General features: G+C 41.1%; 1 protein-coding gene across 3 annotated transcripts; it reads left to right on the top strand.

Moving 5' to 3' along the window:
* The first annotated feature begins 3,663 nt into the window (after positions 1-3,663).
* MEIG1 (meiosis/spermiogenesis associated 1) lies at positions 3,664-16,025 on the top strand. Of its 3 annotated transcripts, XM_047742501.1 has the most exons (4): positions 3,664-3,830; positions 4,392-4,496; positions 12,265-12,431; positions 15,706-16,025. In XM_047742501.1, exons 3-4 carry the CDS (start codon positions 12,294-12,296, stop codon positions 15,832-15,834), a joined length of 267 nt encoding a protein of 88 aa, XP_047598457.1. In that variant the 5' UTR covers positions 3,664-3,830; positions 4,392-4,496; positions 12,265-12,293; the 3' UTR covers positions 15,835-16,025. The 3 variants fall into 3 exon arrangements, with proteins under 3 accessions (XP_047598457.1, XP_047598455.1, XP_047598456.1); XM_047742499.1 differs by lacking the exon at positions 4,392-4,496 and having other exon boundaries at positions 3,664-3,816; XM_047742500.1 differs by lacking the exon at positions 4,392-4,496.
* Positions 16,026-25,195: the final 9,170 nt, after the last annotated feature.

The following is a 25,195-nucleotide window of genomic DNA, read 5'->3' as shown; positions in this document are numbered from 1 at the left end:
AATTCTGTCGTGAGACTGGGATCTGGAGAATCTGGTGTGTCTACCTCTGACAGGATGTGGAACTCCTGGCAAGGCAGGTCAAGATAATAGTCGTATGCTTATCTAACCACTTATTTATTCTCTCTTCTTTCCACAATGGGTACAGTGTGACAGAGTAAAGGGAAAGAGGATAAGGGGGAACAGATAGGTCAGAAAACAGCGAAGGTGGTTAAGTAGAGACACTGACACGTACAAACCATTGGAAAACATGAGCCAACTATTTGGCTCTTCTAGAAGAAGCCATAATCACTAGCCTTACACACCCTCAAGACACAAATATAACAGATTTTTAGGAGAAGTCCAATTTTCTGATTATTGAGTCCCAAGAGAAATTCCTCCTGTGGCTGCTAGTAAAGAAAATTGAAATGTAGTCAACAACATCAGCTCTGCTCCGCTTCCTCATCCCACATCAGGAATCTTTCTGCAAGTCCAAGCTCTTCAGACTTCTAAGTCCTTGATGTCCCTCAAAGGGACTGAAAACTGCTACCAAGTGCATGTTACATACCAAAAAATTCGTTATTGAGGTAGGTATAAGTCTGTTGGGAAATAACTACAGGATATATTTTTCTTCACTTATAAACTGTTGTCAATCTAAATTAACTTACATTATAAATTTACTATATTCTATTCTATATATTATATATTTACTATATTCTATGCTATTCCTTCATAATAACAGACATAAAATGTCATACGAGGAAGCATACAAGGAGATAATGTATTTTTTTAAAGTGTATCTGTGTGCTAGGGCTGCTGTAACAAGCACCACAGACTGGGTGACTTCCCCAACAGAAATTTCATTGCCTCAGAGTTCTGGAAGATGGAAATCCAAGATCATACTCTATGATTCTACTTATATAAAATTATGAAAATTGTGAAGTGATCCAAAGCAACAGAAAGCAAATCAACAGTTGACTGGGGGCACAGGAAACAAGTTCATTAACTTGATTGTGGTGATGATTTCACAGGTGTATGCATATGTCAAACTTACCAGATTATAGGCTGTTAAATATGTGCTAGTTATTGCATTTCAATTATCTCTCAATGGATTTATTTTCAAAATGTTTGGAGAGTATATGGGAGAAGGTAGACAAACTGAACCAGATTGACAAGGATATCCCTTCTGTAGAGAGTTAAGAAGACACTGCATGGCTAACTCACATAACAGAAGGTGGCTTTGAAAAAAATCACAATGTATGTTTATTTTGCATTAGTTTCATGCATATCTTCACCACCCATATCTCTTCTTCACACCTCCTACTCTCAACCCTCTGAATGATTAAAGTGTTATTATTCAACTAAGAAAAACTAACTAAATAAAGTCTAACCAAAGCCCCAGACAATGGTAAGTGTTCAATAAATATTAGATCTTATTATTTACTGGGCATCCACTAAATACCAAACACTGTGCTTGAACCTGGTTTTACATAAAGGAATCAGCCTTGGCACGAGATCTTACAGTCTGGCAGAAGTAGAAACTCATGGAAATAAATGCAAGAAGTTTTACAGAATTTTATTGGAAACCTGCTAAGAATGCAGTGCAAAGACCAAGCAAAAGAGCTCAATTCTGCAAGAAGAAAGAAAAACATAGCGGAGAAGGTTAACTCAAGTTCAGCTTCTGAGCACAGGAACAGCTGAAGTCCCTGAAATGGGCTTTTATTCAGTCTGCACACTGCAAATAGTTCCTTTTTACCAAAGCACTTGGGTCAAAGGGATGAAATAATAGGGGCTTACCAGGGGAAGTCAAGGTTGAACTAGCTAAGGGACCAGACCACAAGGGCCTTATACACCAAGCCAAACAGTTCAAACTTTAACTTGAGCAACGGCGAGAAGCCTGGGTGGTTTGAAACAAGGGAATGATAAGTGAATCAGAAGAGTGTTTCTCAACGTGTGGCCCTGGGAGAGCACCTGTTAGAAATGCAAGATCTCTACCGCAGCCTAGACTTACTGAATCAGAACTCTGCAGCAGTCTGTTTTAACACACTCTCCAGGGGACTCTGATTGATGCTTAAGTTTTCAAGCCACTGGATTTAAGTTTGAAAGAGCACTCAGGCAATCTGGGGCAGGATGTCTGGATCAGAGGCTGCCACAATACTCCAAAAAATGTGATGGTGTGGATTCACTTATTCACTCAACAAATCATCCCTGACCATCTATTCTGTGCCACACATTATTCTAGACATTGAAGATACAGCATCAAGCAAAGAAGAGTAAACCACTTGTGACAATGAAGTGTACATTCTAGTGGAAATCAGGTCTATCATTTATATAGTTCTAGGTGCTCTCCTAAATGGTTTACATTTGTTAATTCATCCTCACAACTGCCCCATCAGATAGGTACACTTTTTGTCTTTACAGTTAAGGAAAGCAGCGTTCAGTAACTTGCACAAAGTCATATGATAACTAAGTAGTAGAAACCAGATCCAAATCCAAGGTCATGCCTTAGACGTGATGCTATACCGCTTCCAGAGCATCCGAGTGGCCATGGTGGTGAAAGATATTCATTCGAAATATATTGCTTTGGCACCTCTTGTGCACTAGGTACTATTCTACAAATTTGGTCAACAAGACCTCGGTCTTTATGGAAATGTGGAAATTATGTTCTTGCAGAAGATAATAAAATTAAGAAAGAAGCAATTTAAATAGTATAATAAGTGGTGATAAGTTCTGTGGATGGAAGAAACACTAGAACGTAGTAAGGGGTAAGATAGAGAGCCTGATGCAGAAGCCACAGCTAAGGCCTCAAGCTGGAAGCTTGGCCAGGAACAACCAGCCGATCAGTGTGGCTGGAATGGAGTGACCCAGGGCTCCAGAGCAAGGGAAGGGGAATTGTATGCAACCCTTGTAGGGTTTTGTTGGTTTTACTCTGTAAGATGAGAAGCCATTGCAAGACTGTGAGCAGAGAAATGACACAATCTGAGTTATGTTTTAAACGGATTGCACAGACTGTTGTGTTGAGAATAGACGAGGGGGTATCAAGAGACACCTGTTGCAGATTATTGCAATAACCAGCGTGGGTGGGGGAGGGGTGATAGTGGCTTGGACTCGGTGGGAACAGAAAAGCCAACAGTGATGGATAAATAGGGCAAGACAGAGTGGACTCTAGGAGCCATTTAGTTAAGGCTGGGGAGGGGACTTTGGAGAGGGCTGTTTGGGACAACTAGGTGGATGTTGAATATAGGCCGGATATACAGGTCTGGAATTCAGAGAGAGATTTGAGTTGAGGAAATAAATTTGAAAGTTATTAAGTAAATCGATAGTATTTTAAATATACAGATAAAGGTAATGATAGAGAAAAGTCATCTAAATTATGGATGTTGTTGATTGTGGGTTTACTAATTGCCAGTCACTAAACTCTAATCTGTGAATTGACCGGTTCATTTAGTTTCAACAAAATGAGAAATAGGGTGGGACAGACATGAGGGATCTACTCGCAGAAACCAAAATCTCCAACGGAATTCTGTCTGGTCCTGTAGAAGCAAATAACACATTCTGCTCGATTCCTCTGCCTAGGGGTCAGCCCCTGCAGGATGCCCATCCTGGCGTCAGCTTTCACTCTCCAAACCGCCCGTCTCCGCCCTCGCACCTGCGCGTTAGGGCCCTCTCGCAGGAGGTGGGGCGGGAGCTAGGGGCGCCACGCGTTGCTAGGGGACGCGACGGTCGCCGAGGCACAACAGTTGGCCTCTCGCTGCCCAGCCCACGGATTCCTGAGTGGAGAACACGAGCACCGCCGCGCTCTCCTGCGAGCTCCCGGGCGGGGTGCCTCGGCCTCTCCAGGTCGGCCAGCGAGGGTAACCAAGGAGAGCGGGACCCAGGGGGTGGGTGGACACGTCCCGAGGGGCCCGAACGGCCTGCCCCCTACCCTGTGCCCGCCCGGGCCCCGCCCCGGAACCCTCAGCTCCACCCCTTCTGCCCCAACCCGCCTTTGTGATTTCTGAGATTTGTCCGGCGTGCTTCTCTATTTTCTGGGTTAGCAGGGGTCTTTACCTGCTACCCCTTGACTTTCAAAATCTGATTTCCCCGTAGCTTCCAAGCCGAGGCGCACCCTTTGCGGCTTGAGGTATTCTGGGGTCTCTTCTCAAGAGTTCTGCGGACCAGTCATCTGACCCCCAGTTTTCAAAATGCTTTCTCCATCTCAGCCTTTTACCTCGATTACAGAATTGGTGATTTCTGGCAGAAGAAAGGTTTGAGGGACTGGAGAAGGCATGGATTGACTTTACGCAGCACAGATGCAGATTAGCACACCTAGACCATGGACTACAAAGGCATATTTGAGAAACCAGTTGGGTTTTTCAACTGACCCCCCCCCCCCACCACCAAGAACTTTGGGAAGGGAAGTGTGCGGACCTAAGACCTTCTAAATGAGACCTTTTCACTGTTCGGAAAACAAGCCCAGGGATGTTAACTGATCAGATCCTTTGCCATATCCTGATACATCTAGGAACAGAATAAAATAGGTAAAGAAATGGAGGGTTAGCAATACTAATTAATGCTCTTGAGGTTTTAATACAACTAAAGGCAAAAAGCACTTTTCAGAGCAAACAAGGAAATGAAAAGGACTTTTGCATAGAAAGGAGTTTGAGATAACTGGTACATCAAAGACTTTGATCTCAGATTAAAACTTTAGATTGTCAAGGGTTTGATATTGCTGAGTTTTTAAAATACCTATATAAACTTAATACTGTTTAATAAAATTAGAATTTTGCAAAACTAGAAAGTCAACCATTGCCATTTCCTGTTTCTGTAGCTACAACATAGTGTTATAGTTTTGCCACAACTCTTGGCAAAGTAAATCCACTAAATTTCAAAGTGCTGAAAGTTACTAGCGGGATTAATATTGTCACTGAATTTCCCAGAATTACTTAAATGTTTAATTGAAAAACTGTAAGTTGATATTTCCCAATTTTAGTTTCATTCTGTTTTTAATAAGTAGAAAGTAAGTAATAAGGGAGACAAAAATTTAGGGGGGGATTTGCACCACCACTATATAGTATAGTTACAGTAACCAGTAGTTAAAGTATTATGGTGAAAATGCATTTATGTTCCCTTTAGCTATTGTGGGAAAACAAAGTTTTGAAATGGCTAATATGTGTAGAGGATACATATTTCCACTGAGGAAAAAAAATGTTTTTTTTCCCCTGCAGTAGTTCAACTCTTCTGTTAGACAGCTCTTCTGTTAAAAGCAATATTTTTACTTTTTAAAAGATTTTATTTATTTGAAAGAGAGCGAGCGCATGCACGCATGTACAAGAGTGGGAGGAGCAGAGAGAAAGAGAGAGAAGCAGACACCCCCTCCCCCCAGCAGGAAGCTGGAAGCAGGACTCAATCCCAAGACCCATGAGATCATAACCTGACCCAAAGGCAGATGCTTAACCAACTGAGCCACCCAGGAACCCTTGTTGAAAGCATTTTTATATTTATAGTTTACATAAATGTTTTGCTGGAAAGTGGCAAAATGTTATCTAGATGACATTCAAGAAAATAGTTTTTGAATGAATACGAGTATATAAAAGTATTTTGTTATGTATGAAAAAGCCAAGCCTAAAGCAAAAATGGCTTGGGTAAAACAAAAAGTATGATTGTGCCACTACTTTTAGAAAGTGTGCTTTATCTATAGAAGCAATATAATACAGACACTAAATTCATATAACAAACATGACTAATTCTGAAAGTATTTTTATACAGCGAATTTGCACTTTTCCTTTCATGTTTCATAGTGTCATTTTTCTATGAAAAAAATAGGTTATATATGGTTGTATATGTTAATGGATTGTCAGGCTGTACCACACATGTCGAACTCACTGTTGGTCATACCTAGTGTTCAGCAACAAAGCAGTGAGCCTCGCATTGAAATGATTGGAAATGAAATAGAAACCAAAAGAACAGTAGAACCAACAAAACTGCTGGTTCTTTGAAACAATTAATAAGACCAATAAATCCCTGGCCAGACTTACCAAAAAGAAAAGAGAAAGGACCCAAATTAATAAAATCATAAATGAAAGAGTAGAGACCACCAACACCAAAGAAATACAAATAGTCATAAGAATATATTATGAGCAACTATACGCCAACAAATTAGGTAATCTGGAAGAAATGGGTGCATTCCTAGAGATGTATAAACTGCCAAAACTGAAACAGGAGGAAATAGAAAACCTGAAGAGACCCATAACCAACAAGGAAATTGAAGCGGTAATCAAAAATCTCCCAACAAACAAGAGTCCAGGGCTAGATGGCTTCCCAGGGGAATTGTACCAAACATTTAAAGAAGTATTAATGCCAGTTCTTCTGAAGCTGTTTCAAAAAATAGAAATATAAGGAAAATTTGCAAACTCTTTCTATAAGGCCAGCATTACCTTGATCCCAAAACCAGACAAAGGCCTCATCAAAAAGACTGATATCCCTAATGAACATGGATGCAAAAATTCTCATCAAGATACTAGCCAGTAGGGGGGCGCCTGGGTGGCTCAGTGGGTTGAGCCGCTGCCTTCGGCTCAGGTCATGATCCCAGGTCCTGGGTTCGAGCCCCACATTGGGCTTTCTGCTCAGCAGGGAGCCTGCTTCCTCCTCTCTCTCTGCCTGCCTCTCTGCCTACTTGTGATTTCTCTCTGTCAAATAAATAAATAAAAATCTTTTAAAAAAAATGAAAAACATTTAAAAAAAAAAGATACTAGCCAGTAGGATCCAACAATACATGAAAAGGATTATTCACCACAACAAAGCGGAATTTATTCCTGGGCTGCAAGGGTGGTTCAACATTTACAAACCAATGTGATACACTACATTAATAAAAGGAAAGACAAGAACCATATGATACTCTCAATAGATGCGGAAAAGGCATTTGACAAAGTACAGCATCCTTTCTTGACTAAAATTCTTCACAATATAGTGATGAATGGTATATATCCTCAATATCTTAAAAGTCATATTCGAAGACCCCACAGCAAATATCATTCTCAATGGGGAAAAACTGAGAACTTTACCCCTAAGGTCAGGAACATGACAGGGATGTCCACTCTCACCACTGTTGTTCAACATAGTACTAGAAGTCCTAGCCTCAGCAATCAGACAACAAAAAATAATAAAAAGCATCTGAATCAGCAAAGAAGAAGTCAAACTCTCACTCTTCTCAGAAGACATGATATTCTATGTGGAAAACCCGAAAGACTCCACCCCAAAATTGCTAGAACCCATACAGGAATTCAAAGTGGCAGGATATAAAATCAATGCACAGAAATCAGTTGCATTTTTATACACTAACAATGAGAGAGAAGAAAGAGAAATTTAGGTGATCCCATTTATAATTACACCAAAAACCATAAGATACCTAGGAATAAAACTAGCCAAAGAGGCAAAGGATCTGTACTCAAAAAACTATAGAATACTCATGAAAGAAATTGAGGAAGACACACAAAAATGGAAAAATATTCCATGCTCATGGATTGGAAGAACAAATATCGTTAAAATATCTATGCCACCTAGAGCAATCTGTACATTCTGCAATCCCTATCAAAATACCATCAATTTTTTTCACAGAGCTGGAACAAATAATCCAAAAAATTTTATGGAACCAGAAAAGACCCCAAATAGCAAAAGTAATGTTGAAAAGGAAACCCAAAGTTGGTGACATCACAATTCTGAATTTCAAGCTCTAGTACAAAGTTATAATAGTCAAGACAGTATGGTACTGTCACAACAACAGACACAAAGATCAATGGAACAGACTAGAGACTCCAGAAATGGACCCTCAACTCTACGGTAAACTAATCTTCGATCAAGCAGGAAAGACTATCCAATGGAAAAAAAAGACAACACTCTTCAACAAATGGTGTTGGGAAAATTGGACAGCCACATGCAGGAGAATGAAACTAGACCATTTTCTTATACCACACACAAAAATATACTCAAAGTGGATGAAAGACCTAAATGTAAGACAGGAATCCATCAAAATCCTAGAGAACACAGGTAGCAATCTCTGTAACCTTGGCCACAGCAACTTCTTGCTAGACATGTCTCCAAAGGCAAGAGAAACAAAGGCAAAAAGGAGCTATTGAGACTTAAAAGATAAAAAGCTCTTGCACAGCAAAGGACAGTCAACAAAACCAAAAGACAACTGACAGAATAGGAAAAGATATTTGCAAACATCTTTTTTAAATTAAATTTTTATTTTTTTTATTAACATATAATGTATTATTAGCCCCAGGGGTACAGGTCTGTGAATCGCCAGGTTTACACTCTTCACAGCACTTACCATAGCACACACCCTTCCCAATGTCCATAACCCCACCAACCTCTCCCTACCCCTCTCCCCCTGACCCCCTCAGTTTGTTTTGTGACATTAAGAGTGTCTTATGGTTTGTCTCCCTCCCGACCCCAACTTGTTTTATTTATTCTTTTCCTACCCCCCAAATCCCCCACGTTGCATCTCCACGTCCTCATATCAGGGAGATCATATGATCTTGACTTATTTCGCTAAGCATGATACCCTCTAGTTCCATCCACATTGTCACAAATGGCAAGATTTCATTTCTTTTGATGGCTGCATAGTATTCCATTGTGTATATATACCACAGCTTCTTTATCCATTCATCTGTTGATGGACATCTAGGTTCTTTCCATAGTTTGGCTATTGTGGACATTGCTGCTATAAACATTCGGGTGCATGTGCCCCTTCGGGTCACTATGTTTGTATCTTTAGGGTAAATACCCAGTAGTGCAATTGCTGGGTCATAAGGTAGTTCCATTTTCAACTTTTTGAGGAACCTCCATGCTGTTTTCCAGAGTGGTTGCACCAGCTTGCATTCCCACCAACAGTGTAGGAGGGTTCCCCTTTCTCCACATCCTTGCCAGCATTGTCATTTCCTGACTTGTTAATTTTAGCCATTCTGACTGGTGTGAGGTGGTATCTCATTGTGGTTTAGATCTGTATTTCCCCGAGATATTTGCAAACATCTTAACAGATAAAGGGTTAGTATCCAAAATCTATAAAGAACTTATCAAACTCAACACCCCAAAACCAAAAAATCTAGTCAAGAAATGGACAGAAAACATGAACAGACATTTGTTCAAAGGAGACATCCAAATGGCCGAAAGAACATGAAAAAATGCTCCATATCACTTGGCATCACAAATGTAGTGGTCTGAAAGGGTACCTGCACCCCAATGTTTATAGCAGCAATGTCCACAATAGCCAAACTATGGAAAGAGCCCAGATGTCCAATGATAGGTGAATGGATAAAGAAGATGTGGTATATATATAGACAATGGTATATTACTCAACCATCAAAAAATGATATCTTCCTATTTGCAATGATGTGGATGGAACTAGAGAGTAGGATGCTAAGCGAAATAAGTCAATCAGAGAAAGACAATTATATGATCTCATCATATGTGGAATTTAAGAAATAAAACAGGATCTTAGGGGAAGGGAGGGAAAAAATAAAGACAAAAACACAGAGGGAGAAAAACCATAGAGACTCTAAATCATAGGAAACAAACTGAAGGTTGCTGGAGGGGAGGGGGTTGGGGGTGATGGGGGAATTGGGTGATGGACATTAAGGAGGCCATGTAATGTAAGGAGGCCAATAATGAGCCCTGGGTGTTACATAAGACTGATGAATCACTGAACTCTACCTCTGAAACTAATAATACATTATATGTTAATTAATTGAATTTGAATTTTTTAAAAAAGAAACCAATAAATAAATAAAAATAAGAAAAAATAAAAATTTGAAAATTTGAAAAAAATGAATGGAAATGAAAGGCAAGGATTTCACTGGAATATGGCTTGCTTATTGTTTTGTCAGGTAGTCTATATTTTACATAAATTCATACAATAACAATATATTGCCTTAAAATACAACATGAGCCTAAGTCGAAATTAATAAACAAGGGTCAAAAGCTTTTAAAATGTCAAATATTAACAATACCTTAATTTTCTTTTGTCTAGTCTATATATCGATACCGATATAGATATAATTAGTATGCATGATGAAAAAATGCAAACAATATTAATGATATAACCATTTGGGTAGTTGCTACTTTCATCAGAGTGAATTGTGTAATTCAAATGACTTCATTTTAATTCATTTAAATCTGGAGCTAAGCCCAAACAACTGTGAGAATTTTGGTTTCAGGATGAGTGTGAATACCACAACCTTTAGAATGTTAAGTAAGAATGTGACGAAAGTCTACAGAAGTTAGGGGAAAGCATAGGACCAATTCCCTTATTTTTCATGGAAGAGCCGATTGGTACTTGCACATGATTGATACGTAAAATTCAAACAAATGACTCTTAGCCTCCTAACAGTCTCCACTAATCTATTTTTATTAAAATAACAGTCTCCATTAGTCTCTCTTTTTTAACTATGAGAGAAATTCTAGGTCACGTCCTTCACATTGAAGAAATATTTATCTGAAATTCAAAAATTCCATCAATTTTATGTCCATTTCCTACTTCCCCCTCATTGAATCCAGGCTGAGCTAAATTTGTTACACTTCTGAAAGCATTTATTCTAAGACTCATGTTTATAAAACTTTTAAAGTCTGCCCTAACTCATCTTATGTTTAAGATGATGATGGATACTTCTAATTGATGTGATGATTATTTTGACTTTTTTTATACTTTAATATATTTCCTGACCTTTTCAACACATACTAGCCCCCACTTATCTATGGGGGTTACAGTCCAAAACCCCCCACTGGATGCTTCAAACCACAGATAGTACCTAACTCTATATATTCTATGTTTTTTTCCTGTACATACCTGTCTATGATAAAGTTTAAATCAACAATAATAAAATAGAACAATTATGACAATATATTTTGAAGTTATGTGAATGTAGCCTGTCCAAATGTATTTTCCTATACTCACTATTTTTGTGATAATGTAAGATAAAATGCCTGTACGATGAGATCAAGTGAGGGGAATGACATAGGCATTGGGATGTAGCCTTATGCTACCACTGACCTTCTGACAATAGGTCAGAATGAGGATCACCTGCTTCCAGACTGCGGTCAAGGTAGAGAGTGTAGAGGTACTACTGTAATGAGTATTTGCATTGTAATTGAAAAAATTTTGAAAATAAGGATCCATTTAGAGGACCTACTCATGAGGTCTATATTTAATGTATTTCAGCCAATAGAAACATATTTTAATAGAAGAATGGATTGAAGGAATCATGGTGAAAATTCTGGGCACTTTATTTCAGTTAACTGATATATATTTTGGTAATAAAATGACTCTGAGAAAACAACTGCAAGACATGTCTTTGAAAAACTGACTCTAGAAGTTTGGTGAATAGATAATCATGCGTACTCCAGTGGACTATTTGAACTTCAAAAGCTATTGGTGCCTGCTTACATTGTTTTAAAATCAGTGATCTTGGGATGCCTGGGTGGCTCAGTTGGTTAAGCAGCTGCCTTCGGCTCAGGTCATGATCCCAGCGTCCTGGGATCGAGTCCCACATCGGGCTCCTTGCTCATCAGGGAGCCTGCTTCTCCCTCTGCCTCTGCCTGCCATTCTGTCTGCCTGTGCTTGCTCTCTCTCCCTCTCTCTGACAAATAAATAAATAAAATCTTTAAAAAATAAAAAATAAAAATAAAATCAGTGATCTCAGTATCATACAGTCGTACAGCTTTCATGGACTTTGTGTGCGTCCGTCTTTTCACATCGGGCTGTCACAGGAGCAGGGTCACAGTGACCTCCTGAGTAAATGGATTGCAGTGATTGGACTACCTCCAAGTAGTTAAGATATGGAACAAGGGGAAATCATTGCTTCTCAGCAAGAAGAATAAGAAGACAGTGAGAAGACTGATCTTACATTCCATTTTTAGGGAAAAAAAAAGTGGGGGATGCAGTTTTGAATATAGTCAAATGGAATGGTGGTGAGATGTTTTGATAATCTACTGAGTAGTTAAAAATAAGAATGTGACTTCAGAAATGTGTTTACTATTGCCTAGGACACCAGAAGTAGGACATTATGCTCCAAATGCAATTTTATTTGATGAAGAAATAAACAGTTCCCTATGTATCTTTCAGGGTTTATTTTGTTTCCAAAGTAGAGCATGAATCCTTCTCAATCTTGAAATTGAATGTTTACAATTTAATATACTTAATGGGATTCTCAACATTCTAGGTTTTTTTTTAAATTCCACTTGTGTTCATTTTTAAAGAGACTTTCAAAGTTGTCACTGTTATGCTATTAATTTTGTTTTAACATCTTTCAGAAATAATTGGCAATAAGATCCCTGTAGCCATGGCTAGCTCTGACGTGAAACCAAAATCAATAAGTCGTGCCAAAAAATGGTCAGAAGAGATAGAAAATCTGTACAGATTTCAGCAAGCAGGATATCGGGATGAAATTGAATATAAACAAGTGAAACAAGTTTCTATGGTAAGATGTGTCTACAAACCTGAACTCAAAATATTCAGTGAAAAGTATCAAAATCAAACAAAGAACCAGAGAATAACTAAAAGGAAGCTCTACTCCAATTCTCTCATTTTATTGATGAGGAGACTGAGGCCCAGAGGAGTGGCTTTCAGGTAAACTGGAGAGAGGTGGTCCCTCAGCATGGAAACGTTAAGAACTTTCTAACTTTTATTTAACAACCATGCTCTACCAGATAAAAGGTTGATGATCACCACAAAAGCAGAGTCTTTTTCCCTTACTCATGTAATTCTATTGCCAGATACTCAGTTTGTTGTGTACCTATTAACTTTTTCCAGTTTCTTTTTTATCCTGAATTATAAAGGGGTTAGATTTTGCTTATTATGGAGATTATAAGTGACAGAAAACTATTAAAGAGCCCCTGACTTTGGTTGTGCATTACACTCTCATGCCCAATAATGTGACTGACGTAAAATCAGATTTAAGACAACACAAAGAACCTCCTTGAAGGGGAGAGGAGTGTGTGTGTGTGTGTGTGTGTGTGTGATATAGGGAAGAACAAGCTTATTCACTGTATGACTTGGTGATTTTGAAGAGGTCTTTGCATTTCACTTCAGTATATACTAATTGGGTATAAACTGTAAGGAAGGAGAAAATTCTCCCTTGTTCTTTTGGCTGGTCTATCAATCAAATTGACCCATGACAGATTAATAGGAGAAAAAACAAATTTAATCCACTTTCATACATATGGGAGCCCCAAATATATTAGACCCAAGAAGTGACCAAAGCAGGCCATTTATATACCTTTTAGACAAAGAAATAAGAAATGTGTGAAGAGCTGACAAGACAAAGTGACTTGGGCTTGAGGACTAATTAGTGGGGAAATGAAGCAGAGTTTATTTACACAGCCCTCTTGGCTCTGAATTCTCTGTCTCTGGTGAAGGATGTCTGTCTACCTCCAGGTGCAGGGAGGGTGCCTTTCACAGCGGGGGGCGGGATTTCTTTCCTGCTTTCAGGGGTACAGAGAGGAGGGTCAGAGTCTTTATGCTCTAGTTTCTCAAGTAACTTTAACTAGAAATCATCAGTATGCGAAAGTGCCATGTTCTGGGGCAGCGTGCCCTCAGCCCTGTCACTACCATGTGCAAATTTCCATGCCAAGTGTTTAGGAGATAAAAATATGAGTACCTGACCTCAAGAAACTGACTGGGCCAGTAGGAAGAGAACCAGATTTGGAATCTCTCCAGGGTCTGAATCCTGGTTCCTCTCCCTCATTAGTCAAGCAATCCTGAACAAGGTTCTTAACTTGGCTGAGCTCAACGGTTGAATTTTAATGGCAGTGCCTGCTTTAGAAAATAGTTACAGGAATTAAATGAAATCATGTGCTTGAAGTGTCCCAACACTGTAGTGCTTAATGATTTGTTGAGTGAATGAAGGATAAGTGTTTAATGATTGATAGCTTTTATTATCTTGGAATAGAAGATTAATAATGACATGAACAGTAAAAATTTATGCAAGTCAAAATACGTGTGCCTTTTTAAATGATGCAGGAATTTAGGGAAAGACAAAATCACTTCCTCTGGGGGACAATCCTCCAAAAGGGCTTCATGCCCCCCAGAGACATTTGCAGAGGGCCTTGAAGGTAGCTGAGGATGGTAACTAAACACTTGCCTTGATTGGTATATCTTAGAGGTGGGAAGGGTTTGATTAATTTTTCCTCACGTGAAGCGTATGTCCATTTGGAACATAGGAGCTATTGAAGCTTACTGACCTCTGTGGCTGGTCTTGAGGACCAAACCACTCCACTCTGTTCTACTGAAAGGAGTGAAGCTTTCCTCCATTGAATGGGAGTCCTCAAGTGAAAAGCTAAGAAGAAAAAGTTGTAAAATACAAAGGCTATTATATAAAATGACTAAGGGTTGATGAGCATAGGAACCAATATAGCTCCTTGGAGGGTACTTCTTCACTGCATGAGATGCTTTTTAGGACCCTAGTAAATGAAAGAGAGCTTGCTCCTGGCCCCAAGAAGAAGAGAGCTATAATGGTGTCTTGAGAACATCCTCCTTTCTCTGCTGGGGGCAATGGAAGCTATGAAAGAAAAACTTGACCTAAGTGACAGGAACCATTGATTTTTTTTTTTCTTATACTGTATATATCAGAGAGCCTGCCAAGGTTTATCCAATAAGTTTCTACCTATTTTCATCAATTCTTAAATAAATGAGACAACATAAAAAATGATAATGTGCTGTTAGAAAACAAAGGCCACATATTCCTTTGTATTCATGATCTATTCCTATCCCAGTGGAAAGTTGTGATTTATGGATGGGGCATATGAGAAGTGACAAGCTGCCTGTAGAGGTGGTGGTGAAGATTTGATTATCTAGACCTTGATACCTGAGTGATCATGTTTTGACAATGATAGAGTAGATCTTACAGAATCCAGAAGAAATATACCAAACAACAAGAGAAGTGCATTGACTTGATCAAGAAAGTAGAACATGAATTTGGAGAGGAAAGGGAGAAAAATGTCTAAACTAGGTCAAGCCAAATGATAAAGTAAACAAACCAATATGACGTATGAGAAAGAATAGTGGGGAAAAGGTAAGAAAAGATAGTGATTTAGATTTATGACCTCAAATTTCTGTTAAAAATTGGATTTCAAGGGACACCTGACTGGCTCAGTTGGTGGATCATGAGACTCTTGATCTTGGGGTTGTAAGTTCCAACCCCATGGTGTGTGTAGAGATTGCTTAAAAAGTAAAATCTTTTTTTAAAAATTGGTTTTCAAGCTGAACTTGTGATATGGACTTGAGGACTGCATATGCACCTTTAGGTATCTCAAGTCTAGCTGGTTCCATTTGTCACTGCTGTGACATCAATTCTCAGCACCCAAGTGCTTTCAGAGTGGGGTCTGAGTCTAATTCCTCCTAGGACATTACTTTTAGATATTAGGAAGTAATAATGTTTGAAATAATTTGTAAATATAGGAAAATGCTTAGAGTGTTTTGAATGTTTCCTCTATCTTGGCCACTGAGTAGAAATTTAAATCTAGAAATTGGGATCTAGAAAGAAGAACCAACTTAGCTGTTTTACAGTATAAGGGTACAACTTAGGGTGTGTTTGAGGTGTGTATAACACTCTCTTGAGAGCTCAAGTATTTTTAGATTTAATTTTATGCTTTAATTTTTGGATGTGAGATATACTGTTAACTATTTGATAATAAATTATTATATAAAAATAAAACCAGCATCATAGTATTTGTATTCTGGTTTCTGATGTGCAGGTAGATCGTTGGCCAGAGACGGGATACGTGAAGAAACTCCAGAGAAGGGACAATACTTTCTATTACTACAACAAACAGAGGGAGTGTGATGACAAGGAAGTCCACAAAGTCAAAATTTATGCTTACTAGCTTTCGTTCTTCGTGTTGTCATCATCTAAGAGTTCATTGCTTCATTCTACATCATGTAAATGTCATTTTACAAAATAATTCAAAATGCAGACTTCAGTTGAATGTTTTGAAACACAAAAGCTATGAAACCTGGTATCAATCAACCTGTTCTATTCTAAAATATAATTACAGAAGCATTAAAGTTGTACCCGTCTTGGTCCTGTTCTTCTGATTATTTTAACCAAGGTAGAGTAACCATGATGCACAGTAAGAGACAACCCAATTTGAAACCATCCCAGTGGTTAGGCTAGTTGTTTACAGGTTAGTGCTCCGTACCCCTGCCCCTGCCCCCAGACTTTACAACTTTCCAAGACCACCATTTTGAACTGTTAGATCTGCCTCTTGTAGCCCTAGGGCTTTCTCTTGCCTCTTTTTCTAGAGGCTTTGCCTTTGCCTCTTGCTGAGTAGACTGGAAATGCCAAGGGCTGCCAGCCCCTAGGAGCTGTCCTCAACCAACGACTGCTGGGGAGGGGTGTTCAAAAGCCCCAGCCGCCTGGTGCCTCCGAGGATTCCATCAGAGGTGTGTGGCGCCCAGTTTCCCAGCAGGATGAAGCTTCAGTCGCCTGCAGCGGTGTCTGGCTGCATCACATAGACTACTGGCTGTCTCCCTCCCTCGCCACTCCCCCACTCCAGGCCAGGGGTTCCCTTCCTCCTGCATCAGCTCCTTGTACGTGGAGCCTTGTCCCAGGGTTGTCTTCTGGGTTTCCAATCTAGACAGTTCCTATTCCAGTGCTGCCTGGAAGCACTGCAGAAAGGGTCTGAGTGCTAATGAGCAAGGCAATAATTAACCTGTAAAACACACGACGTCCCCAAAATTCATGAGTCTTGAGTATAAATAGATGAAAAACACCCTTTCTGGCAGCATCTCTTTCTGCCCACGGGTCCTGTCCCCGTGTTTTAATAAAATCACCTTTTTGCATCAGGAAAAAAGAAAGAAAGAAAGAAAGAAAGAAAGAAAGAAAGAAAGAAAGAAAGAAAGAAAGAAAGAAAGAAAGAAAGATACCCTTTCTCCTTTAACTATGTTTTCACTAGATTTTTTTGCTCACCATTCATAAGCCTTGATCTTTAAATAGATTTTTGGATACGGGGATCACACCCATCAATTCATCTAACTTTAGCTCCCATTTTCCAGAACTGTCTGCACCGTGAAGCTACATGAGTTTTCACAAATCAATGTTGTGCTTCTTCATCATTTGTCTTTTTGAGCAAAAACATCACAGGAAGGATAAACTTCTTTTATGCCTTCTTTTATGTCTTTCCCAGCGTTGCTTGGGATCGTCTCATGGCTTTGAAACCATTCATCTGTACCTCTCTGTTCAGGCTTTTTATCATCTTTTTCCAGATTTGGCCAATCCCATAGCACTGAGCATAAGGGATCTTGTGAATCTGACAATGCTTTTTTTTTTTTTTCTTAACCTACTGTGATAGAAGACATCCCCTGACATCTGCATTGCCTCCAAATACACCCTTATCCCTGAAACCTGAGCATATGGTACCTTATACAGCAAAAGGCTGATTAAGTTAAAGATCTTGAGATGGGAAATTATCCTAGAATATCTGGGTGGGCCCAATGCAATCACTCCGGTCCTTAGAGAAGGCAACAGGCTGGTCAGAGTTAGAGAAAGAGGTGTGGCAAGGAGCAGAGGTCTGAGGGATGTAAGGAAGGAACCAAAATCCAATGAATGCAGAAAGCCTCTAGAAGCTAGAAAAAGCCAGCAAATGGCTAGAGTCTCCAGAAGAAACGCAATCTTGCCAGCACCTTGGTTTTACCAAATAAGACTTATTTCAGACTTCTGGCCTCTAAAACTATAAGAAAATAAACTGGTGTCGTTTCATACTGCTCCATTTGGGGTAATTTTTACAGCAGCCAGAGGAAACATATCCCTACACAGAATGGATGAAGGAAATACCCCCATCCACAGCTGTGGAGCCTACATGAGCTTCAATCATGATCTGCCATTTTTGACCAGGGAGCACAGAGAATGTTATGAATAATATCCAGTCCAAGGAAGTTGGCCAGGTCCTTTTTGCCTGGGACCTTCTCACAAATTAGCTCAAATGGTCTACATGCCCCTTTATCCTCCTGCAGCAAGATTCTCTTCAGATATATGGCCCTTGGGACCATCAGATGAGATTTTGGTTCCTTGAATCCATGTGACTAGTGTTTTCCCAGTTGGTCTTACAGGGAGTATAGCTAGTGCTTTCCTATTGTGCTAATCTTTCTTAGAAAATGGAAAGCCACTTTCTTGATTGCTCCCTTTATGCCAATTTTGTAAGGTACTTGTGTCTGCTTGACCACTGCAGTGCTTCTGAGTGGGGTCTCCAACCATTGCCACCTGCTTTTTCTAGACTGCCTCTTCTTCCGTGAGACTTGGCCAACAGGTCCATGATGGCAACAGCTTCCCTTTCAAGAGAACTGCCCTTCCTCTTCCTCTGTGTCATGGTCTCCTGGTTTGAGTGGACACTGCAGGACCCCTGTTGCCATGGTATCGGACACCCATAAGATTGCTCCCATGGAACTGCATATGGTGACATTTGGTCCAGAAGCTGGCAAATGTTCATGAACTATGTATTTTTTCCAGACAGTGGTTCTCTAACCTGGCTGCATTTTATAATATCACAAGATGCTTTTTAAATAATTTAAATAATTTTAAATAATACTGACGCCTGAGCCCCACCCTGTTCCAGTTAAACCATATCTCTGGGAATAGGACACAGGCATTGGTTTTTAATTTTAAAAGAGCAAAACCACAACCCCCCCCCCCCCAATGATTTTAATGTGCAAGCAAGGTCAAAAGCCATTGCCCTCAGCTCTTGCTTACTATATAATTCAGACCCCAAATCCAATCATCTCCTGACTGCCACCTTAGGGCCTGGATCCCAGACAAATATTTGTCATTGTATGCAGAGATTTTTCAGGCTTGGCTATGGAGGAACTACCCTCGCATGCGTTGCTGTGCAATGCATTTTGAGCAACATCACATCGCCCCAGTTGTGTGCCTCTAGAGCTTGTGGCTAAGGCCCTTGGAGCAGGACGCATCAGACTCTCTGGCCAATCTCTGCAAACCAAAGTGGCAAGTTCTTCTTTTAGGCAGATGACCAAAGTATGAACACATTTATTATTGGAAACCTCTACTGCTTCCAGCAATGCCTGAACTCTACCAGGGGGCGGGGTTCAAGGCTTTAAGGAACGAGTCCCCCTACCAACTTGTCTGGGAAGTTTCCTCAGGAAGCCTGTCCTGGGACAGCTTGAATGTATTATGATGTCATATGGCTCCAAGTTGTGTTTCTCCCTAGGCGGCAAAAGCAGATGTAAGTGGTCAAAAGGGATAGGACAAGGATAAGGAAGAGTGTGCAGAGAAGACCTAGCATCATGGGGCTGGGATTGAAATCCTTAGAAAGGCCTGCTTGCAAGACTGGCCCTTCTCTGGCCCCTGGGCACTTGGAGTTCCCACCACTCCTGATGAGAGGGGTTCACCGCGCCAAAACCGCTCTACAAACTAGGACAGCGCTTCTCTGTCCAGTGACCCCAGTGGATGCAGGGGCAAGAGCCTGATTTTTCTTCCCATCCCATGTCTTGCACACCAGGTAGGATGATGGACCAGAGAATGGGAAAACCTCCCCACCTCATGGTTGCCGATTAGCTCGACCCATCACGCGGTGGTTTTCACAACATGGGTCACTACCCAACAGCACCAATGGATCACAACCCTGCACATTAGAATCACCTGGAAGGTTTTAAAAATGTGGCTGCTAGGCCTTGCTCCAGACTTTCCAGCTGAGAACCCCCACAGGTGTGGTGTCAGCATCTACATTCTGCAGGGCCCGGCAGGGGCGTCGAACCAGCAGCCGTGACGTAGGATCCATTGGCCAGTGGCTCATAGGCTCAAGGTGCTGAGTCATAACCGTCATTTTTTCAAAAATTAGGTAGAAAAGAATGCACGGACTGACCGCGTTTTGATGTGAAACGTTTTTCCTGAGCTACATGTCAAATAAAAAATGTCGAAAAACCACTGCCTGAGGGCATCCAGCTGTACTCTGCTTTCATCCGGGGCCTGGAAGGAGGGTGTTGCCACCTTTTTTTTGGCCCAGATTCTCATAATCCCACCCAGGCCAATCGGAGGGAATGGTGGGGCCTCTCACCACCACCATCTCCAGAACTTTCCTTTCTTGCCCCCCTGCACCTCTCACTCTCCCTCCTTCTCACTCTGTCACCCTATTTATTTTTTGTTTACCATCTGATTTTACCCCCTGCTGGAATGCAAGTTCTACAAGAGTAAGTTTCTGTTGTGTACACTGTAGCGATCCTCGGAATGTAGAACAGGGGGGTCGGTAGGCTCCCGACAGACTTCTCTCCAGGGAGAGGGCTGACTGCTCACCCATCCTCCTCATGGCTTCACACCACACACTTCCTGTCTGGCACCCCCTGACTGCCCCATCCTCTGGTGCTGGAGGACCTGACTACGAAGCAGAAAGGGGGCTGTGACCTCTTCATGACTTGGTCCCCCCAAAACGCTCTCAGCAAGAAGAGTAGTTATGAAAAGCTTCCTGAAGTGTGTCAGACACCTTTGGTACCTCCTTCCCACAGGCCGTGGAGATCCTCCAACCCCTTTGTCACAGGGAGGAGTTTAGAGCTGAGGGAGGAAGACACTGGGTTCAGGCTGGTCATTCTCGGACCCCCCGTCCAACTAACACCAGGAAGAGAAACGTCTCCTGCACTCCCCAGATCAGGGAGTTTCTCCTGACTCCAGCTGGCATTTTTTGCTTTGAATTGTCTCCCTCTTGTCTGGGATTTGTTCTACTGGTTTGAACCCAGAATCTTCCTCTCTGCACTGATGACTTTTTTGGATTGTGTGTCTGGTTCTTTAATTCAGAGCCTCTCCGCCCACGCCTCCACCCCCGCAAAATAATGCTTCTCTAATTGTCCCAGGGCTCCATGCATTGCAGTCTGAGGCCTGAGGTTGCCCCAACCCCCAAACATTATCAGCTGCTTACATGCCTTTGGTGTGTAAGGGCTGGTGCTACTAAGAGATGGGAAATATGGGTAGACCCTTCTGGTAGCTAATTTTATGTGTCAAGTTGTCTGGCCCATGAGATGCCCAGATATTTGGTCAAACATTATTTTGAGTGTGTCCATGAGGATGGTTCAAGATATAACATTTGAAATGCTATGGTGACTGGATGTCTCAGTCAGTAGAACATGCAACTCTTTATCTTGGGGTCATGAGTTCAAGCCCCATGTTGGGCAGAGAGCTTACTTAAAATAAAAATAAATTAATAATTTTTTTTAAGTTAAAAAAAAGACCAACCCAAACATCTGAAATGGTAGATTGAGTAAAGCAGATTGCTTTCCTTAACATGGGTGGTCCTCATCCAGTCAGTTGAAGGTCTGAAAAGAACAAAGAGACACTGCCTGCCTTCTCTCTGTGAGTGAGGAGAAGTTCCTCCTGCTCAAAGGCTCAATCAGGCACATGGGGCTTTTCTTGTCTTTGAATTGGAACTACACCCCCGGCTGTCTTAGCTGTGCAGCCTACCTACTGCAGATCCTGGGACCTGTCAGCCTCTGTAAACACCTGAGCCAATTCCTTCTAGGAAATTCCTTATACCTCCTGTTGATTCTCTGCAGAATGCTGTCTAACACAGCCTTCCCACCCAGAACCCACAAGGCAGTTAAGAAGGTAACAAACTCTCAACAAAGTGAGTAACAGCCCAGCGGCCCATTATTTGATGCCAGAACATGATAGATAAAAGATGACTTCTATAGACCGGAGAAATAAGGGGAAGTAATGGGCTGAATCTTGAAAGATGCATCTGCTGAGCAGAACAGAACCTAGTCACAGGTATTGAATGGCCTGGGTCTCACTGAGTAAATCTCAAATTGGGTTGGGTGGCCCCTTGCAGGGCAGCAATGATGGCTCACTCATGTTTGTGTCCAGAGCTCAGCACAGTAAACACTCTCGTAAATGTCTGTTGAATGAATCAAGGAAAGAAGACAGTGGCAAAGCCCCCATATTGAGAAATGCCACAGATACATTTAGACTGACAAAGGACTGTGTAGGTAAGTCAAAGAGGGTACTTAGCTACAGGAAAACCTGCAGTCAGGTGGTCCAGCAGTGAGATCAGAGAAATCTCACTGACAGAGAGACAGCTTCTGGGTCACAGGCTGCTCCAGCAGGCTCTCAGCTGGGGATGGTAACAGTTGAGTAGCAGTGGATCACCACTGATTTGTACAAGAATTATTGCCTCCTTCTGTCTCCAGCCTGATTCTTCTGGAACATTTCCGCACATAGCTTTTAGATAGTGCTGGCAAGCATCTCACCCGAGCCATATGTCCATCTCCCATCCCAGAGTCTTGCACACCCACGCAGCCTCAACCCTGCCCAATGTCATTGCCGAACTCAGTGCAGAGACCATGCTCCCTTCCTTCTACGGCATCTTTCCGTGTCATGCTCGTGAGCCCTCAGGGGTACCGGCCATTGTCTGCAGTATGAAATCACCTCATCGCTTTATCAAGGGCCCCTGAACAGTCTCACAGACAAACAGAAAGGATCTTTGAACAGTCCAGAGAATCTTCTTGTAGTTTAGTCACAGAAAAGCCTCCTCATGATGACCTTATTTGCAAAGAAATAAAAAAAACAAACCTTATTTGCAAAGAAATAAAAAAAAAACAAGGCTTTTGCTTTGGGAGGAGTGGCTCCTCAGAGACTTGTTAATACATCATTTGAATGTTGCCTCAGTGTGTTTCCTCTTTCCTGTGGGGAACCTTCAGTTGAGGGTCTGAGGGTCCATTTGGATTCTACTGTCTTCCTTGTTCCCCAAGGGGTATTTCCCCAAGCCTTCCACAGTATCCATCCCTGCGGCTGCCACCCTAGGCCAGGCTGCTTCTCCTCCCTTCCAGAAGACTACAGGAATGTTCACCTTTTCCTGCCTCCCCTCCACAGCAGCCCAAGTGAGCCTTCTAAAGTGCCAAACTTGACTGACTCGCTTACAAAACTCTTCAGATGTTCCCTGTCATTCTAAAGATGACGTTTCAATGCCACCCGATGTCCTGCATGGCCCTTCATGACCTTGTCACTGTTTATTCCTTCGCCCTCTTCTCTGAGAAGCTCCAGCCTCCACACCCGACTAAGCTTTTTTCAGATTTAGCTTTTTCTCACCAACCAAGCTTTCTCCTTGGCTGCCTGCCACTTCCCCACAAACCACCCCAAAGCGTGTCCCGGCTAGCTCCCTCTCTCTCCTTGCTCTGCTCACCGTGGCCTCACTTCAGAGGAAGACTTTCCTCACTTCCTTTACTCCCTCGAATCCGGGTTAGTCGCCCTTCCCTGGCATGATCTCACAGCACTTTTATTTAGGTGCTTAGCATGTTCTGCTATAAAATCTGTTTTGCTATCATACTTGCCCACCCTCTTCCTGGGTAAGACCATGAACTCACAGAGACAAACGCCTACAGTGTCTCTCAGCATCTCTTAGCACTGTAGTTCTAGAAAGGTTGGGAGAAGAGAAGAATGAATGAATATACCATTCTACTAATGACTAACAAAATAGAAGTCTACCATTAAAACTTCCATAGAGCCCTAGGATAAAGGTAGGAATCATTTGTTATCAGAATGAACTGGGAAATACTGGATACATTTGATTTTCTTTTTCCTTTTTTCTTTTTTTTTTTCCATATGGAAATAATGCATGTTCATTAAAGAACATTTAGGAATTTACCTTGAGTAGGAAAATCAAAAGTCACCTATGGATCCAGGCTCACACACAAAATATAATTTTGCTGTATTTCTTTCTGTTGAAAGAACTATAGCTAGTACTTCAGACTCTCAAATTCTCACAGTAACCCAGTATGGTGGAGAGCTTCAGTAACTGGTTCCAGGTCACAGAGCTGGTTAAATATTAGAGCCAGGATATGGACCTAGACATCTTGACTCAAAGCCCTATCTATCCTAAACTATGGCTGCCTAAAGTCCCTGCTTTGAAAGAAAAAGCACTTTAATTATGCTCAATTTTGCTATTTTATGTCTTTCACAGAATGACTTTTAGTGGTTTACCTAAATGCCACTCACTTTAGCACATAATCTATAAAACAATGATGAAAACCGTTTACACTAATGAAAACCACGAGGGAGGCCATCTGGATACCCATTTCTGGCTACTGCGCAGTGTGCTTGAGCTACAGCCTTACTGACCTGAAGGAAGCAGGCAGTTTGCAAATGTCTCCACATGAAACTTCTTGACCAGAATACAGTAATCCATGCAAAATGAAAACCGCCCCACAGAGAATTTTGTAACTTGTTCCATGCATTAGATGTCTCACTATTGTCATTTCTGGCACAGGAAGTGATTTCTGAAGTGGTTTTCAGAAGATATGAAAGTCAACATGTTCTTAAATTCAGAGAAATGGGACCTACACTCCTCTCTCTCATGAGAAGCAGCTACCCTCCTTCGGTTACTTATCAAGCCAGGAATATACTGAGCTCATTTAGCAATTTCTCGGACTGTGGGTTTGTTTTTATTTGTCTTTTTTTCAACCAAGGAAAATACCTTTATTTTTAATAACTTCCTATTACTTTAAGATTTTTCAGAGGATCACTAAAGTAATCTAAGTAAACCACAGAAAGAAATGGGTGGCAAATGACAGTGATAGGTTTACTGGATTTTATATTCAGCAGGAACAATGGCTAGAAATCACTGGTTCTCCAATTTTGTGGTTTAGGAATTAGGATTTCTGAACATATACCATCAAGATAATGGGTGACAGAAAAGATCAAATCCTTCTATGATTTAAAATCTAGGCATCAAAGCATGACTGACCCCTTGCTTTACCATTATTAGTGTGCATATAGTAAGTAAGAGTGTCCCTCCCCCCCTGCGCACACAGTCTCTCTAAAATAAATAAATAAATCTTAAAATTAAAAAAAGAAAGAAGGAGGAAGAGGAAGAAGAGAAGCAGGGGAGGAGGAGGAAAAAGGGAGGGGGTAGACAGGAAAGGAGACAGACAGAGACACGGGTATAATGGGACTCTAGGAAAAGCTGCTGGGGACAGGAGTCTGCTCGCTGTTGAGGAAGCCCATATGGCCTCTTCCTCTTAGGTAAGCCCATCAGAGGCAGATAGACACCCTTGGTCATAAGAAGAGTATAGAACTTGTATAACCCAAGGAAGGCTGCCTCTCCCAATAATCTTTAACATGTAAATCTACCAGTAGAGAAAGAGGCAGAGACATTTCAATAGAATTCAAGGAACCTAGGAGGAAAGAGAAGGCTCCATCCTTTTTAAAGTTTAACATTATTAGACCTTCTCTGATGGGCAAGAAAGGACACCAAA

This window comes from Lutra lutra, chromosome 8 (assembly GCF_902655055.1).
Source record: "Lutra lutra chromosome 8, mLutLut1.2, whole genome shotgun sequence".
NCBI classification, from domain to species: domain Eukaryota; kingdom Metazoa; phylum Chordata; class Mammalia; order Carnivora; family Mustelidae; genus Lutra; species Lutra lutra.
Note: the sequence above shows the minus strand (reverse complement) of the source record. Positions and strands in the feature narration are given on the sequence as shown.